This window comes from Physeter macrocephalus, chromosome 20 (genome assembly GCF_002837175.3).
Source record: "Physeter macrocephalus isolate SW-GA chromosome 20, ASM283717v5, whole genome shotgun sequence".
Taxonomy (NCBI): domain Eukaryota; kingdom Metazoa; phylum Chordata; class Mammalia; order Artiodactyla; family Physeteridae; genus Physeter; species Physeter macrocephalus.
In genome coordinates, this window is record NC_041233.1 from 49,825,115 (window position 1) to 49,843,996 (window position 18,882).

Sequence of the window (18,882 nt, forward strand, 5' to 3'; positions counted from 1 at the left end):
AGAGAAAAACAAATATCGTATATTAACGCATATATGTGGAACCTAGAAAAATGGTACAGATGAACCAGTTTGCAGGGCAGAAAATGAGACACAGATGTAGAGAACAAATGTATGGACACCAAGGGGGGAAAGCCGTGGGGGGGTGGTAGTGGTGGTGTGATGAATTGGGTGATTGGGATTGACATGTATACACTGATGTGTATAAAATGGGTGACTAATATGAACCTGCTGTATAAAAAAAAAAGTTCACTAATTCGTAGCTTTACCTTATATAATTAAGGTGTTATTTATAAACCACTTTTAACCAACCTGTCAGAACTTACTTTGCTACTGTTCACTGTAGTATCACTGTATATAATTACAGTAGAATGTTATCTATAATTTATACCTTTCATTACCTTGTAATTTGGTCTTTTCTTTTCTTTCACGGAAATAACCAGATCTCTAGCTTCCCCACCCTGCCCCCAAACTCCTGTACCCCATAGGTACATGAATGAGCTCACGTTTTCCTCCTGGACTTAGGAAGGGGAAATGTTTCTCCTGCCTCACTCCCAGGTTTTCCTGGGCTAACGGGTTTGTACTTAGGTGCCATCACTGTTGCACTTTTTGCTGACACTTGGCAGACCTGAAAGGCATCTTCTGCACACCTCTGTACAGAATGACCAGAGCTCTCTGTATGTCCTGCACAACAACCCTCTCACTCCTACCTGGGCCTTCAGAAGCACGTTGGTGGCAGGTAGGAGTATGTTTCTCAAGCCCACAGGAGCCAGCACTCTGCAGCTTTCCAGCAGCCCCTTTCCCACTCTCCAGCCTCCATCCTGGAGCCCATGAGGATGAAGAAGGGATGCAGTGGTGCACTGAGAGCAAGGTATTTAACAGGAAGTAAAAGAGAACATCAACGAATTATCATCTTTTTGTATGTAACTCACAGGTGAATTAACCAGTGGACTTGTGTAGAAGTGGATTATCTATTCTGGTGCAGTAGCAGAAATTAAAATTCCTGACTTGCCTTGTTTTGCCAGTATTAAAGCATTTTGTTCTATTGAATGTGACATGTACAAACTTTTATTTAGTCTCACACATGAAAAGAGAAAGCATAAGGCATGTAATTCACGTGGTTTCTCATCCAATCATTTTAACCACAGATTACTAAATCTAGTTGAAAACAATGGGAAAAAGGATACAGTTGTCCCTCCAACCAAGGGGGATTGTTTCCAGGGCCCCTGTGGATACCAAAATCCAAGGATGCTCGAGTCCCTTATAAAATGTTATAGTCTTTGCATATAACCTACACATATGGTCCCACATACTTTATTCTTTTATTTTTTAATAAATTTATTTATTTTTGGCGGCATTGGGTCTTCATTGCTGCATGCAGGCTTTCATCTAGCTGTGGCCAGCGGGGGCTACTCTTCGTTGCAGTGCGTGGGCTTCTCATTGCGGTGACTTCTCTTGTTGTGGAGCACAGGCTCTAGGCGCACGGGTTTCAGTAGTTGTGGTGTGCGGGCTTCAGTAGTTTTGGCGCACAGTCTCAGTAGTTGTGGCTCGCAGGCTCTAGAACGCAGGCTCAGTAGTTGTGGCGCCCGGGGTTAGCTGCTCCGCGGCATGTGGGATCTTCCCGGACCAGGGCTCGAACCCGTGACCCCTGCATTCGCAGGCGGATTCTTAACCACTGTGCTACCAGGGAAGCCCTCCACATACTTTAAATCATCTCTAGATTACTTATAATTCCTAATACAATGTAAATGCTATACAAATAGTTGGTGGCAAATTCAAGTTTTGCTTTATGGAACTTCTGGAATTTTTTTCTAATATTTTCGATCGGTGGAGGCAGAGCCTGTGGGTGTGGAGGGCTGATTGTACTATTTTCCCTACTATTTGTTCTATTAACCTAGCTTCGCAGTATAGACTATCTTGAACTGTAAAGTCTTCTGTTTATAAAATAACATTTCAGTTGTTGCTGTATGAAAAGATCAGCACACTGACCTGCTAAAAGTAGGAAATAACTGTATGTTCCTCCCTATAGAATGAGTATTTCAGAGGTCTAAGAAGGAAAGAAAATCCTGAAAAATAACTCAATCAAAATAAAAAGGAGAATGCTTCAAAGTAATGTGTCCACCTCATTTCCCTCCAAGGCTAATTAGCAATGAAATACTTTTTGCCGACTATAAGGCACTTCAAACCTTTTCCTAACTAACATTTAAATAGGTGATGACAGCAACTATAGTAAAACTAGAAAGCCTTTCTACAAACGAACGTCAGAATTTACAATTTAGAAGGTAATCTGGAATACTAATTATTATATTCATTACATGGTTTGCTTCAGATCTGTTTGTTACAAAGTCTGGGTTTGAAAAACATGCAACCTCATTTCACGATGCACCGTAACTAGTACTTAGTTATGCTAATAACTCTGAATTATGCAAAATAATAGATAACCCAAACATGTTTCAGAGATATTTTTGGTTATTTCGATCTGGGTATCCTTGATCTGAAAATTCACTCAATCTCAAGTAAAATAACAAAGCCGCAACCGAAAAATCTGAAGATGTGAATGTCAAGAAATTCCCTATTTTTAATAGGCGATGCAGCGCATTCTTGCTCTCTCCCTTCCCTTAGATCAGCAGGTGTCTCCGCAGCTCCAGCAGACTGAGAAAAGCAAAAGGAGGGGCGGAAAGGAAAAGAAATGTCTATGTGGCTTCATCGTGGGGGTGGGGATGGAGGTGGGGCTGGGGGTGGTTTAGTATCATGACGAAAAGCTTTCCTCCTCGGTTTTAAAGTTCTTTCCCATATTAATGATGACATTAAGGACTATGCGGCAGAGCTTGGGTCTGTCCATCTGTAACTTATAAAAGGAAGGGATCGGAGGCAGCAAAGGGATGCAGGGAGAGAGCGAGATGTAGGCGCGTGGGGACGGGAAGGGAGAGGCGGATTTGGCAGTCCAAGTGGGGACGAGAGGAACAGGAATGGAAAGTGTGGCCTGGCCGTCCCACCCAGCGGTGCGGAAGGTGGAGCCCACAACGTCTCACTTCCCTTCCCCCCACCCTAGGCTTTTCCTTTGTAGGTGGGGGATCTCTGGACATCTAGAAAGGGTCGGTCGACTAAAAAAGTTTGCGCAGGCTCGAGACCTCTCTCCTGGGGCAAGCGGGCGGGTGGGCGGGCAGGGGTGGCAGGGACAAGCAGCGGCCCCAAGGCGACGGCTTTGCGGACGCTGAGGAGGAAAAGGCCACCAGCCTAGCTACCGCGGGTCTACGCGCCCCAAGTCAGGGCCATCCGTGCAGAGGAGACTGCCGCGCTCGCCCCGCCCCACAGGCGCCACTCGGGCACGCTCTATCCCTGCGCGACCCTTTGCAGGCCTCGCCTTGTCCCCCCAGGTCCCGAGCCTCTAGTCCGAACCCCCTCCTTGCCATCTCGGGCGACAGTCCGCAAACAACATGGCGGCGCAGCGGCGGCGGCGCCTCCTCTCCCGGCCCCAGGGGTTAGCGAGGGCGGCCGCGGCCAGCGTCCCGGACGCCGCTACCCGCGAGCCCAGCAGAGGGCGGGGCGGGGGCGATTGAGGCGAGCAGCTGGCGGGAGCGGCTGGCGGGTGGAGCGGGCGGGGGCGGGGCATCCGGGCGCGCGCGCGGAGCGGGTGCGGGCGGGGGCGGAGCGGCGGCTGAGGTTGGACGCGGCGGCGTAGAGCCCTCTCGCGGCCGCGGCGGCAGCAGCGCCAGCCCCAGCAGCAGCCCGGCCGCTGCCGCCGCCGCCGCCGCCGCTGCCGCCGCTGCCGCCGCCGCCTAGCGCTCCCGCTGCTCAGCCTGACATGAGTGAGGTGGATCGGGTGCCCTCGCCCGCCGCGCCGCCGGCGGTGGCGGCGACTGCGCCCGAGGAGAAGAAAGGGAAGGAACCGGAGCGCGAGAAGCTGCCGCCCATCGTGTCGGCTGGCGCCGGTGCGACTGCGGTAGGTGCCGGGCGGGGGCCGCGGGGCGCCCCGACGGCAGGTCGGGACCTGGGGAGAGGGGCGCCCGGGGACCCGCGTATCCTCCGGGGAGCACCGGACCCGCCCGGGGAGAAGCGCTCAGGCTCCCCTTTCTCGGGCTGAAATCAAAGAGTTGTGCCTCGTGGGCAGCCGTGATCACTTAGCGAATCTGCACCTTCCACCCTCAGGAAATGTCGGGGTGGCCGGATACGCTGGCTGTTTTCGGTTATTTTCTGGCTTGGGGGGTTCCCACTTTCTCTAAGGAAATGACCAGCATCTTGGAGTCGGCATCATTTGTTGGATAAGGATAAGGTGTCAGGCAGGCGGGAGTGGGTTTTCCGCTGAGCTATCTGCCTGTCTTGGGAGAGTGAATATTTCCCCCATTTCCTTGCTTTTCTTTCCGTTCCCCCTTCAGATTGAACAGGCTCTGCGGCGAGTTTCCACCTAATTGTGACCTTTGCTGTCAGCCTCGATGGTGGTTTTATTTTGCATATGATACAGGCGTGTGACGTAAGGTGGGGAAGCTTTTTTAACCTTTTATTTAAACTCAAGTGATCTAAGCTTCACGGGGATGATTTCCCAGATGGATTTTTTTAAGGATTGTTTGGAGAGCGCTCTCAGGCTTCAAACTACATATTGCCAGATGACGTAATGGGACAGCCCCCCTTCCGCGTTTCTACTGGTGGTTTTGATTGTTTACTTTGGAGCACACACACAAAATTAACCTCTGATTTTTGAGATTTTTATTTGACATCATATTTAAATACTTCTTGAAACTTTAGTACATTTAAAGCGCATGACTTGTCATGCAGCCGTGCGTGACACAATAGTAAAAGTTTAGAGACCATGGTACATTTTGTTTCTTCCTGCTTGCAATTCATTTCTTAAAACCTCCCTCTTAAATGACTAAGAACTTACTAAAATAGCTCACTCTAATTTAAAGTATTATAGGAATAAAGTTTTGATTTGGCAGGTTTTTCGAAAATGTCTAAGGACTGTGAACTGGAAATTGTTAGAACAAGCTCTTTACGTTAAATGAGCACAGCAGAGTGTAGACAGTGTTAAAATGACACTTTAAAAAATTACTACACTTGATTGATAAGTTGGAGTTGCGGGTAGAAATTACCTTGGGAAATGCTTTGAAGGAATTTGTCACCCAACTGCTTGTAGACCCAGTTCTTGCTGTTGGTTTCCTGGGCTTTCAGAGTTTATCTGGGAAGTTCTTAACTGGCAAATAGGCAGTGTTTCAACAGTTCATTTCTAGGTCAGTTTAAAACAGTGAATGCATACATGCTTATAAGAACAGTTATGTGAATGGGTTTAGGTCTTCAAGTAAGCACGCTCCCCCAAACTTATTTATTTCTGTGTAATTGAAAAATTGAAGGCTTGAAATAAAAACTTGGAGAAATTGATACAGTGGATACAGGTCTACAGACTGTTATCTGAAACCTTGGGGCTTTGAAATTCAGAGTTCTTCGGATTTTAGAAAGGTAATTCAGTACATATATCATGTGTAATATCCACAGTGGGGTCCTGGCCAGTTCCCCATAATCAAGCATATTAACAGCTCTGCAGTGAAATGTATGTGTTGTTCACACCAAATGAGGTAAGGTCTATCGGTAGCTTCCTGTCAGTTCAGCTCAGGTTGGATTGTCAGAGAGTTCAGATCAGGTACATGTTTTATCACCAAATAAGCTCTTTCAGTTTTAAGAGCTTAGAGGATTTTGGAAGTGTAATAAAGGAATATGGACTTGTACTACTAGACAAACAGAAGAATAGAATTCAAGAAGTTTTTTAAGATCTTGAATAAAACCTGGAAAAGACAGGTTAAATCAGAAGAGGATACGAATGAATAGAAACACTTGAGATTTCTGAAGGCAGTTTCTGGTGCCTTACAAGCAGGGTTGGTAGCATTGTTTTTTTGTTTTTTTAAGTGACATTCAGAATTTAAGCCTTTTAGAAATGACAGAGGTTTATCATTAGCACTGATGTTCTGAGTCACATTAGGAGAGAAAAGGACTTAGGTTTTGCAGCAAGAGTTAGGAGAGCAAGGGAAAGATGAGCAACTTATCGATGATGATATGTGGTGTGTATTTGTCAAAGAGAGATTTCTAGAGCTGGAATTCTGAGCTATAGCAATGTAAAGCCTTAGTCAAGAAAATCTGTGCTTGGTCCTCCAGAGGGCAAGAAAACCAGGGAGCTGGCACAATGTCCGAATTCATCTGTAGGTGGGGAATGCCTTGGTGTGGGGGGCAGGGAAAGACAGCTTGTGGCCTGCTTGGTTGTTTTCCAGCCTCCATGTGGATCAAATAGAGCTTCTGGAGGTTTGCTTAGGAACCTGATTGCCATCAGTAACTTATCTCTTTGAACCATTTTAGTGATTCTTCCTTTTTGCCCCAGGTTAACAGCTCTGTCTATGTAGATTGAGTTTATGACTCAATTACTGTAGCCCTACAGTACTAGCTTTTTCCAGAAATCATTGTATCACATTTCTGTGAGAGTTTGGAAATAGTTTAGAGTGACAGTTCCCTGAAATAAGTAGAAGGTCAGGTTATAATGACCCTAATTAAGCTGAAAGAGTTGGGATTGTATCCCAAAAATTTTTTAAAAGGTGCAGGGGTGGGATTGAGGGTGCAGGAAAGAACAGGCCTAACATGATTGATCCTAAGACCGCCTAAGTGTGCAGGAAGTCCATTCTAGCCAGTAAGTGCCTACCAGAGTGGTCTCAAACCTGGCCATCATTGCCCCGGCCCAAATGCAGGCCAGTTAAATCAATGTCTGGGAGTGGAGCTCAGGCATCTTTTTTTTTTTTAATTCTCAGATGTAGCTAAGATTGAAAATTGACGCTCTCTATAGTGAATTAAAAGCTCCTTGGAGTCTGTATTTTAAGTACACTGCCCCAAGTCTGCTTAGTTAATGGAGCAGCTGTTGAAATGGTGTAGTGAAAGGTATGGATTAAGTGAATGAGGCACAGCAGAAATCAGATGTAGTGGGGAATTGAGAGAAATGGCAGTAAAGGTGATTCTAGTTAGAGATGCTCACAGGTCCAAGATAGAGCCCTCAGAGGCCTGTCAGTGTTCGGGGTTTGGCCTTGCTGCTGTGGAGAGGTGATATAGGCCTACAGAGCTAAGGGGAATAAGGAATATGAAGGGCTAATGATGTGAATATTTACTGAAGTTGACAGATTAGGGTGGAGAAGAATATTATAAATTAGTTGCTGCTGTAATACAGAAGTTAGAAAAAATTGTTGAATGGGGAAGAAGAAAAGGGTCAAAGGAGGAGCAGATAATAGTGATAAGTGAGGATGAGTTTGTCTACTTCATCATTTAAATCAGGTGGGAAGAGAAAGGGAGATTCTCCATGGCATAGGGTTCAAGAAAGAGCTAGACTTTACTTAGGTCAGAGAGGTGAAAGGAAACGGAGGAAATCATTTTAGGATGGTCACGGGAAGTCTGCCCACAATGAAGGTCAGGAGACTTGTCAAGCAGGGGGAAGGTGAGAGCAAAGCTTTTAAGGTATGTGGAGAGGATTTGGTAGGAAGTCGGTAACGAGTGAGAAGTTTGTACATGTTGTGTCAGGAGTGTGTAAATGGGCTTGATGGAACCTCTGGGCCAAAATGTAACTACCAGTTATTGAACATCTATTATGTTGAGCTTTGGGCTAGATGCTACAGAAAACACAAAGGTTTTTTTTTAAAAAAAAAAAGATTCCTGCCTCAGGGTAGGCAGGGCTGACACATGAAAACACAGCAAAGCAAAGCAATGTGTAAAAGCCACCATGTGCCATAGAAACAATTTGCTCTATAGGAGATCAGAGAAAGGAAATCAGTGTGTGCAGAACTGCGAAGAAAGGCCTTAAAGTAAAGGTAATTATTTAGGCTGGCTGGCCATTGAAGGATGATAGGATTTGGATGGGCAAAAGCAAGTGGGAAAAGTAATCCAGTGGGGAAAACAATGTGAACAAGGCTTAAAGGGAAGAATTAGGGGGTAATAAAGTAAACCCAATGGGGGCATGCTGGCAACTTGTGGGAGGTAAGTGAGATTGCATAGGGGCTGGGCCAAATCAGCAGGTGGGGAAGTTGGGACTTTTTTTCCTGTTCTTAGCAGGAAACCATTGGAGTTTCTTAAATAGAGGAACAACATAATGAAATTAGTGGTAGTAATTAGAGGTAGTTAGACTGGAGGAGGAAGGAGAAAGAGGGCAAGGAAGGAGCTCTGCAGTTCATACTTGAGATGATGGGGCATCCGCTAGAGTTGTGGCCATGTGATATAAGGTATAAGGGATGGAAGAATCCACACGAAGTGGAATCTAGTGGAACCTAGATAACAGGGATGAAAGAGAAGGAAGATTAATAAAGAAAAAGGATTTTAAAGTTTGCAGATGAGTTCTCTCAGAGAAAAACATTTACGTAAAAAGGGAATCCAGCCAACAGCATTCCAAATAAACGTGTATGTGTGAACTTCAATAAAACTTGCTCATCTAGGTGTTTGAAACAAACTTATTTTCGGAAAATTTTGTACCCTTTTTAAACGAGATGAGATGGGAAAGAATGAAGGCTATGGTGGTAAAAGTGTCTTAAGCAATTTAATAAACCACAGATATTACAAAAATGCATCATTTATGCATATGTGTAATACATATAAATAATACAAGTAATTGCCACTATTTACTTCAGTACCTACTCTGTGCTAGGCATTTTCCATATATCTTTCATCTAGTCAGTCAGTGCAACCAAAGCCAATCACCTAACTGCTGTGACCATGAGGAAGATACTGTTCCCACTTAACAGACAGGAATCTGAGAGTCAGGTTATGTGTAGTATACCTTGCCAGAGGGTAAAATGGCTAGTAAGGGGCAGAGCTCGGTTTCAATTGAGACTTTTCTGGCTCAAAAAAATGCCATGCTCTTTGTCTTATTCCATGTATTCTGTATCTGTGGTCAGGGACCATGTGGTTCAAAGAACCCGTACCTATAGCAGTATTTCCTAGTTTAGAAAAAAGGATGTGGTCCAGTGACAAATTTGTTCAAAACTTTGTTACTAGAGATAGAACTGTTACAGGAGAGAAATATGTATTCTAGAATATCTGATAATATCAGTTTTTTGTTTTGTTTTTTTTTTTTGCGGTACGCTGGCGTCTCACTGTTGTGGCCTCTCCCGTTGCGGAGCACAGACTCCGGACGCGCAGGCTCAGCGGCCATGGCTCACGGGCCTAGCCGCTCCGCGGCATGTGGGATCCTCCCGGACCGGGGCACGAACCCGTGTTCCCTGCATCGGCAGGCGGACTCTAAACCACTGCGCCACCAGGGAAGCCCGATAATATGAGTTTTAATTATGGTATGAACGTCTCATTAAATTCTATGTAAAATAAAGCAATCTCATTAAAGAAGAGTGATCAGAGAGTCATAAGACACAAAAAGGGAGGGCTGTCGCTACATAAATACATAACCAAGGTGTGCCTAATTTTGAGTGGGTTGTAAAGTCGTCTGCCAACTTTTTTTTTTAATTGCAAAGCCATATTGTAGTTGCCTACTTATCCTCCCATTCAAAATTAACTCAGGATGTTAGGACATGAATAATTTGACTATATTTACAGTTGAAGAAAAATGGTCATTATAAGTTACAAACCAGGGGCTTCCCTGGTGGCGCAGTGGTTGAGAATCTGCCTGCCACTGCAGGGGACACGGGTTCGAGCCCTGGTCTGGGAAGATCCCACATGCCGCGGAGCCACTAAGCCCGTGCGCCACAACTACTGAGTCTGTGCTCTAGAGCCCGCAAGCCACAAGTACTGAGCCCACACACCACAACTACTGAAGCCCACGTGCCTAGAGCCCATGCTTCTAAACAAGAGAAGGCACTGCAATGAGAAGCCCGTGCACAGCAACGAAGACCCAGCACGGCCAAAAATAAATAAATAAATTTATTTATTTACTTTAAAAAAATCATAAGTTATGAACCAGAGAACCTCTAGAAGTGTCCAGTATGATGCTGCCTTGCTATTTGTAGCTCCCTTTCTATAAAATGGGGAAAATAGTAATAGAACTTACCTCACAGGGTAGATAAGAAGACTAAATTAGTTAATACACATAAAGTATTTAAGAAAGAGCCTTGACAAAATAAGCATTCACATAAGCCAGCCAGCCCTTTCCCATCCTGTCCTGTGGCTTCAGTACTTTCCTTTACAAGCTTTCTTTTTTTTTTTTGGCTGCGACGTGCACGCATCTTGCGGGATCTTGGTTCCCTGACTAGGGGTCGGACCCGGGCCACAGCAGTGAAAGCCCCGAATCCTAACCACTAGGCCACTAGGGAACTGCTTTACAAACTTCTTTATCAAGCCTCAAGCTCTACAGATACTACCTTTATCAACCTGACTCACTCCTCTTCCTGCACCACCCCCCTACACACACACACACACACACACACACACACGAGCACTCTCTGAATTAAGGGATGTCATGCGCTCTCTGAACTCTTCAGGGCTGGGGTATGGTACATATGAATTTTTCTGAAAGGGAAAAGTAATGGCTTCAGAAAGGGGTACTGCTCACTGTTCCCGTGTAGCAGCTTATTTTGGCATAGTGTTTGGAAATTAACTTGCTTATATTTACTTGAATTGAGGAAGAGAGAGTAGTGAAAGATCAACAGAAGATGAATGAAGAAGTAGGTGGAGCTGAAAAGCTCTGGAAAGTTTGGATTTTTCCACTTTTTCTCCTGTGATAAGCATCCTTTCTTGCACTATAAAAATGTTAGACTGCTAAGCCTTATATGAATAACGAGTTGTTCTTAAGTTGATATTTATAACTTGGTGACAGTTTAGTAAGCAGTCAAAAAACATTTTGCAGGGAATAATTATAATAAATGTCTGTGCCTTTTAAAAATAGAAATTATTAAAATTTTACTAATTCAGCTTAATTGAAAAGTCATTGTGAAGTTTGAATCTAGTCATTAAAGAAAGCTATGTTTCAAATTAACTTGGTTTTGATCCAGACGTTTTTATTAAAGAACAGTAAATTGGTTGAGAACTGTGACTACCTCAGATCACACATTTTAGAAGTAGTATTTTATCCTATAAGGGTAATCTGTTGATGCAACTTATTTTTTTCCCATCTTGTCAAATAAGTGAATAAAATCTCCCAAGCCACTTTGCCTTTCTGATAAGCAAACACTGAAATTTCTGAGCATCAGAACTAACATTTCTTTTGTATTAAGTAGAGTTGGTTTTCAGTTATCTATAAGGTCAATCGCATTGTGATCTTTTTTTGAGTGTTAAAGTTTTGTTTCAGAATCCACATCCTTCCTAGTCTCCTTTGAAAGATGTGGTTTATATCACTTAAAGAATGCAATTTCACTTGGGCTGGTGCTATTTAGTTGGGCAGGGAGATTCTTCACACCTTGAAAGTAGCCAACTTTTCCCATCTTAGTAGAAGGATATAGAGCACTGATTTTATAAGCTAGTATCCTAATAAGGAACTGTGAAAAAACATACAAAAAAGAAGAACAAAATATCTTTACCCAGGAACAGGGCCTAAAATAGTCTCCTTTGTAGACTCTAAATACAGTTAAGGCCTCTCATCTGGTGTGGCCCTAACTGGTAGTTTAGATCAGTTTATTTTAAAAGTTGGTAAAGCAAAATATATTCAGTGCTTTTTATTTTAACTTAAAACATATAAATGTACATTTGTTCACCAATCTTTTGACATAGTAACATTTGCTCAGTATCTCAGGAAGCCACTCAAGTCTTTTGTAAAGTAGTTTTTCTATGCATCATAGGTATTCCCTGGACTCATTGAGACTGAAGGATCCCTGCTTTATATTAAGAGCACTTAAGGTATTGCCGAACTATTCATCTCTGGGTTTGAAAAATAAATTTCATTGAGGTGTGACCAAAGTGTACAGATTGCCATTGTCCATATATATATATATATATATATATATATATATATATCTGAAATGACCAAAGCAAGAAACTCGGTTTTTATTACTTCATATATCTTTGATTCTTCGTCTATATTTTATACCATATTTAAATTTGCTACCTGGGCTTCCCTGTGGCGCAGTGGTTGAGAGTCCGCCTGCCGATGCAGGGGACGCGGGGTCGTGCCCCGGTCCGGGAAGATCCCACATGCCGCGGAGCGGCTGGTCCCGTGAGCCATGGCCGCTGAGCCTGCGCGTCCGGAGCCTGTGCTCCGCAACGGGAGAGCCCACAACAGTGAGAGGCCCGCGTACCGCAAAAAAAAAAAAAAAAAAAAAAATTTGCTACCTGTCCAGCAAATCTTTTCTTCCAGAATGATGCAGGGAAATGATGAATCAGAATAATAATTATGTCCTAATTCCTAAGATTGTATGTTGGATTGGATCTAGTTTAGGAAAGTATGCTTTTGTCTATATCAGCTCTGTCCAGTAGAAATAGAAAGTGAACCACATACGTAATTTACAGTTTTCTAATAGCCACATTAAAAAGAATAAAGACGTAAAATAAATTTTAATAATGTATTTTATTTAATACAGTATATCAAGAAACGTAGCATTTCAACATTTAATCAATATAGACGCTTAATGAGATATTTTATCTCTTCTTCATACTGTCTTTGAACACTGTGTATTTTACACTTACTAGCACATTTCATGTGCTCAGTAGCAAAGGTTATATTAGTGCAGATTTAAATATTGTCTTCTTGTTCTCCCAAGATTCCTTAGATTCATGCTTCGTTCTAATTCCTGTTTATTCCTACTGCAGCAGTCCTCAACATGTGGTCCTCAACATCCTTTTAGATGTCCATGAGGTCAAAACTACCTTTGTAACAATACTGGGATGTTATTTGTGTTGTCTTGTTCTCTCTTATTCTCTCGAGTGTACGGTGTAGTCTTCTGTGTGACACATGATATTGCAACAAATTGAATACAGAAACAGGTATAAAAATAGATTTGCAAAATGTAGACCATGCCACTCTTCTCACTGATTTTTGTTTGGGAAAATAGTTAATTGTCCATACATGGGTTTACTCTATTTTAAAAGAAATTGTACATACATACAATAATTTTTAAGAATGCAGAGAGGTCCTGAAACTAGAAAGTTTGAGAACCACTATGCTAGTGTATGTAGAATTTCCTTTGTATTATTACCATTAATGCTTTTCATTTGGTATTACTGATGACGGATATTCTACATAAGTGAATTTTCCAACTAGCCAAGTGTTGTTGGACATTTTAGAATACCCAGTCATTTATTGTGTGGAACATTTTCTGAAATAACATTATGTACATCTCTTCTCAAATAGAAGTTACTGAACATAATTTAACATATCCTGGTGACTGGATCCCCTATGACAACTTTGCACAGCCAACTAAACCAAAGAGCTCTATGTAGAATCCATCTACCTATGCATTTGTGTGTGTTGTCTCTATAGTAAATAAAACTTCTGCCAGTCTCACTTATCTAATAGCTAGAATGCAACATTAATTTTTACTTGATATGATTTAAAATGCTAGCATTTCCAGCTGTTTGCAAAGCTAGTAGTTTAAAATATGTTGTGAATAATGAATTTTGTAAACATTACAAAATAATGAATTTTGTAAACAGTTAACAAAATTTTACTTCAGAGACTCTAATATAGTGAGATATTATGACTTTAAAAAGTGTTTCATGATCGATCAGAGCCAGCAATTATTCTTTTATCAAAGATTGGTTTAGGGACTTCCCTGGCGTGCATTGGTTAGGACTCCACGGCTTCCACTGCAGGGGGCAGTTATAGCAAGGAATGATATACTTTTTCAAATGTATAGGTTATTTTAATTTTAATTTTCTAATTAGCTAGTTCTGTGAACTTGAGCATATTGTTTTAATTTACCAAGATTATGCAAATTATGTAATTTACAAAGACTTTTATAGAAAAGTATTGCATATCACTATTTTATTAATCTCTTTCTCCAATTTTCTCTGTCCTCCTTGGGAATCTACATTATAAATCTGTTAGGGATTAGAACTGATAGTTGTTAAATGGCTTTATTGATTGAATCAGTTATTTGTGGGGTTTTTTAAAAAAATTATTTAAAGATTCCACAAGTGAACCAAGCAATGTTCTTTGGGATCTCCTTTTATTAAGAAGGGGTAGAGGAAGGGGGAGAAAAATAAAATAAAATATTGAGTCTTTCCCAGATTGCTAGAATATCAAAGATTTTTCTAAAATACAGTTAGTTTTTCTGCTTATGTTAATTTCCTCTGGTTAGGTGAGTTGCTCCTAAAGCTATTATATTTCATTCAGCATATCTATAAAAGTAGAGAAGATAACATCAACCACAAGAGTTGTGAAAACAGGCTGATATATGTAACATACTTCCTATCGCATGATAAATCCTTAATAAGTGATAGCTACCGTAGTGAGAAAATCTGAGCTCTAGTGGTTTAAGAATACAGACATTAAGGTTATTCAGACTAGAGTCTGAATTCCCACTTCCCAGCTCTGTGAACTTCGGCATGGAACTTCAGTTTCCTCATTTGTAAAATGAAGTGTAAATATGCAACTCATAGGAATGTTGTATTAAAGCACCTAATATACTAGTAGGCGTATACCTAGTACTCAATACATGACTTGTTTTAGTGTGTTATTATCATAGGAGTAACCATTTGTGGAACACTCAGCATGTCATATGTTCTGTACAAGACCCTAGATGACGTTGTCTGCGATTCTGAAATTTCAGATTCATATCCTACATCTGTTAGAAGATGACTTTGTTTCAGTTGGGCAATATGTTTAACTTTTTTTAGGCTGGATCATGTAGCCTAATCCTAACACGGAAATATTGATTCAGACTTCACTGAGCCTAAATCTAGCCAAGAAGCAAGCAAAAACAAATAAAGCAAACAAACAAAAAAACCCAAATTCTTTGAGCAGCCAAAGATGTCACACACACAAAATCGCATATGTACTTTCCTTATGGAAACATTCCTCAAGTTCTCATTTACTGCCCCTCACATCTCTGTTGCTTTGTTAGCTGAATGACTTTAGGTGAGTCTCAATTCCATTTTCCTCATCTATGAAATAAAGGAGTTAAATAACTAATTTCTAGAAGTCTCAAGTCCAGAAACTTTTAAATTCTATGTGTATAGCATCTGAATTTTTTTTCTGGGTTATTTTTCTATACTAATCTCTTAAAAAGAAAAACAATATATTTACTCTGAAGTGTAGGATCTATGCACAGGAATCCCTGGACGTCAAGCTCTGTGATGAATAAGGAAATTCTAGTACAGCATGAAGGACCAGTATGAGACCAATTATAATTTCAGTGGAATAATTTAAGTAAATCACAAGTATAAATAAGAGTGATTGATTTTTGTGGAAATGGTGACCACCAGAAAAAGCTTTGCAGAGAAGTTATGATAGAATGGGTTAGGCTGCATTTACAAGGTAGTCCCAAGTTTCAGTGTTTGAAAATTGTAAAGGTGCATTTATTGCTGATGGTATAATCTAATGTTGGTCAGCAGTGGCTCTGCTCCACATAGTGATTCAGGGACCCAAGCCAATGAATGCTCTAGCATCTCAGCTTGTAGCCTCTGGGATTATTACAGTGAAAGAAAAGAGAGAGGAACTGGAGATTGGCCCACCAGCCTTAAATACATTAGTACTTTCTGTTCCACAAATGGCAGACATCACTTCCGCTTCTGGCATATTAGAATTAATCGAATGGCTCCATTTAGCTGTAAGAGAGTGGGCGATGTAGGAGAGTGAATATTTGGTGAGTGTAAATGTTTTTGCAACATGGCATCTGAGTTGATTCTAAAAAGCTAAGTGGAAATCAGTCTGGTAAATGAGGAAGGAGGAAATGAAAAACTCTGCTCTGAAAGCAAAGAAATTACGTACCTTTAGTGTAAAGAAGTGAATGTTAGGGAAGAAGTTAACTGCTATATTCAATTAAGCATCTGGAAGCTGGAATATAGTGTAAGTTGGAAAGGGCCGAGAGCCGAGAATAAGCCCTGAGGTAGCTTTATAGCTGAGTACTAATGTGATTTTATTTATAATTATAAAGTGCAGATTAATTATATATTATGAATTTTATAGTTATTATTTTGTGGAAAGTGTGTTAATGGATAGATTCTATGCTATAGCAAGATTGCTCTGTTATCTGCACTTAAGTGCCTAGCCATATTTTTCTTAAGTCCCCTTACACCCAAAGTCCAATCTCATGTTTAGAGAAATAAATGAACTCTAAAAGGTTTATCTTTTGACCTGAGCTTTTGAAGTTGCATCAAGACAAGAAAACCTTTAATGAATCAACCTGCGAAGTATCATATGCATGTTAACTACTGAAAAAATATTTGTGGAGGTCACAAAAACAGTGTTACCTAAATACCAAGTTAAAATAGCAGTCAACATGAATGGAACGTGTGCTGTGGACAAGGAACTCTGCTCATTGTTTTACACGCATTATCTCAGTTAAACCTCACAGTAACCCTGTGAGGAAGGTACTGTTATTATCCCCATTTCCAAACTTTATCAACCTGTAAGCAGTTAGATGGCATGACTGTTTTCCTTTTATACTTAAAACAATTTGGTCCTGGAAAAGGTAAGTGAATAATATATACAGGTTTTATCTATCGTGCATCTATCATCAGATTAAAATCTCTATTTTAAATGTTTATGATTTTTGCAGTAAAATAATTTAAAGAGAGTGACTAGGAATTATGCTGCAATGTTAACTTTTCTGTTTTTAGGGTTTGGACAGGGGATCCAAAGGCCAGATTTCTACTTTCAGCAGTTTTATTTCAACTGTTAACCAGAAGAAAGAAGCCGCTGAAAACACAAGTTCACCTACACATCTTGTTTTCCCTAACATCAAGAATGGTAAAAAAATTTTAATTTTAAAAATTAATGTAGTTACAATTATTAAAAGTATATGTAGTATGTGTGTCTTGGTGCAAGTATATTATTGAACTATTAAAAAGTAGATTTTAATTATTCAGTGTTGTTCTACTAGGTCTAGTTAGTTAATACAATAAACAATAAGCTATAAATATTTACAGAAAGGAGCAAAATCATTATTTTTAGATAATTGTTACCTAGAGTAAGAGAAAGACATACAAAGCTCATGAATAAGAAAGTTTGGATAGGGAGCCTGACACAATATAAACATACAAAAATTCAGTAGATTTCCTTTATTTGAGCAGTAATCAATCAGAAGAGTTGATGGAAAATATATGAAATATTTAGAAATAAGCCAAGGAGAAAGTGAGCAAAACCTATACGAAGAAAAACTGTGAAACTTTATCAAAAGACTAAAAGGTGGTTTGAATGGAAAAACTTAAATGTCATAGGGATGTCAGATACACCCAATTTACTCTCTAACATTTAATGAATTTTTCAACAGTTTTTTGGGGGGAAACTTAAGAAAATGATGCTCTATTTGATTTATAAGAATAAATGAGAGGATGCAAGAAAAAGTAATGAGGGAACCCATTCCTTCATATTACTATATATTATAAAGCTATACCAATGATAGGACTACCACCAAAGTAGCCAAATGCATGGAGATGGATCAGTAAAGCATATTGTATATAAATGATATTAAATTATTCAAAAGATGGAATTAGGCCAACTAGCCAACTTTTTGAAAATGGTAACTTTAGATTTTTAAAAACTACAAAAGTACTAGAAGAAAACACAGGAAATTGTTTTTATAATAAAATTCTTGGAATGATAACAATGTAAACAGCCATAAAACAAAAAAATTGAAAAGTTTGAAGACATAAGAAAATTTTAAACTTCTATAGGAATTTTAGAAGGTCATAAACAAAGTTAAAGTAAGATGTCATAGTCAGTGAAAACAAGTCCTTGAATCACAGAGATCATTAATATTTCAGTGAAATGAACATTTCATTAGGAAGAAAAGACAAAGGGTATGAACAGACCAATCAAAAAAGGAAATATGAATAATTAATACACGTGAAAGGATGCTCAGTCTCACTAGTATTAAAGGAAGTACAGATTAAAACAAGGAGTTAACATTTCCCTACTCAGTGGCAGAGAATGAAGGCATGTGTATCTGTGGGGTTGTCTAGGGAGTGTGAAAATAGGCACTTTTATGAGTAGAGGGTTGGAAATTGATACAACTTTTCTGGAGAGCAAATTATTTGACATACATTCAATTTTTTAAATGTTCATATACTCGCTGACCCAGTGTTACATTTCTAGGAATTTATTCTAAGGAAATAACGTATGTTGAAAGACCTATGGAAAGAATGTACATTGTTTATAATAGTGGTATTTGAAGCAATCTAAATGAATTGGTTGACTAAATTATGGTAATCCATATTGTAAATACCATGCTTTTATTAAGAGAAATATGACAGGTATATAAATGTTCTAGGAGAAATACTTATAATACATTGTAAAATGAAAAATGCAAGTTACACAGTAATAGGTAGAATATGACTCCAATTTTTTTAAGTGTGGGGAAACCTTTTATACTTCTTTGAGCAGAATAAAGAAGTATGGAAGGATGCCCACCAGCCTGTTAATGGTTTCCTCAGGAAAGTAGGATTGGGTGGATATTATTAATATGCTCTATTTCTTTATACAACTCTATTGTTTTATCACAGGGAACATATACTACTTGCATAATTTTAAGTGCCCCTTGCCCTGTAATGAAACAAAACAAATCTGCAAAGGTTAAAATGTCCCTCACACCTGGACAAAAAAAAACAAACCTCAGAATGTTTAAGGACCTTGTTCCTGGTAAATTGCTGTGTCCATAAGCTGCACATGGCATAAATTATTCTTGCACATATTTTCTGTTGATACTCCAAAGGATTGCTAGACCTATTCTACACTCTTGCAAGTTAGTATTTATGTTGTCTCGTTTATCAACCTTTGCCTTTGATAATTTCTTTCTTCTTTTATTTATTTTTATTTTTTTTAGATTTTATTTTTTT

General features: G+C 40.1%; 1 protein-coding gene across 10 annotated transcripts in view; it reads left to right on the forward strand.

Moving 5' to 3' along the window:
- Window positions 1–3,755: 3,755 nt before the first annotated feature.
- Window positions 3,756–18,882, forward strand: part of HECTD2 (HECT domain E3 ubiquitin protein ligase 2) — a 75,667-nt gene continuing 60,540 nt past the window's right edge. For all 10 annotated transcript variants that reach the window (XR_008616086.1, XR_003677449.1, XR_003677450.2 and 7 more), the window contains exons 1-2: window positions 3,756–3,940; window positions 16,666–16,795. Coding sequence is in view for 6 of the 10 variants with exons in the window: in XM_024121353.3 (XP_023977121.1) it covers window positions 3,803–3,940; window positions 16,666–16,795 (268 nt within the window). In the remaining 4 variants the exon portion in view is untranslated. The remainder of the gene's footprint in view (window positions 3,941–16,665; window positions 16,796–18,882) is intronic.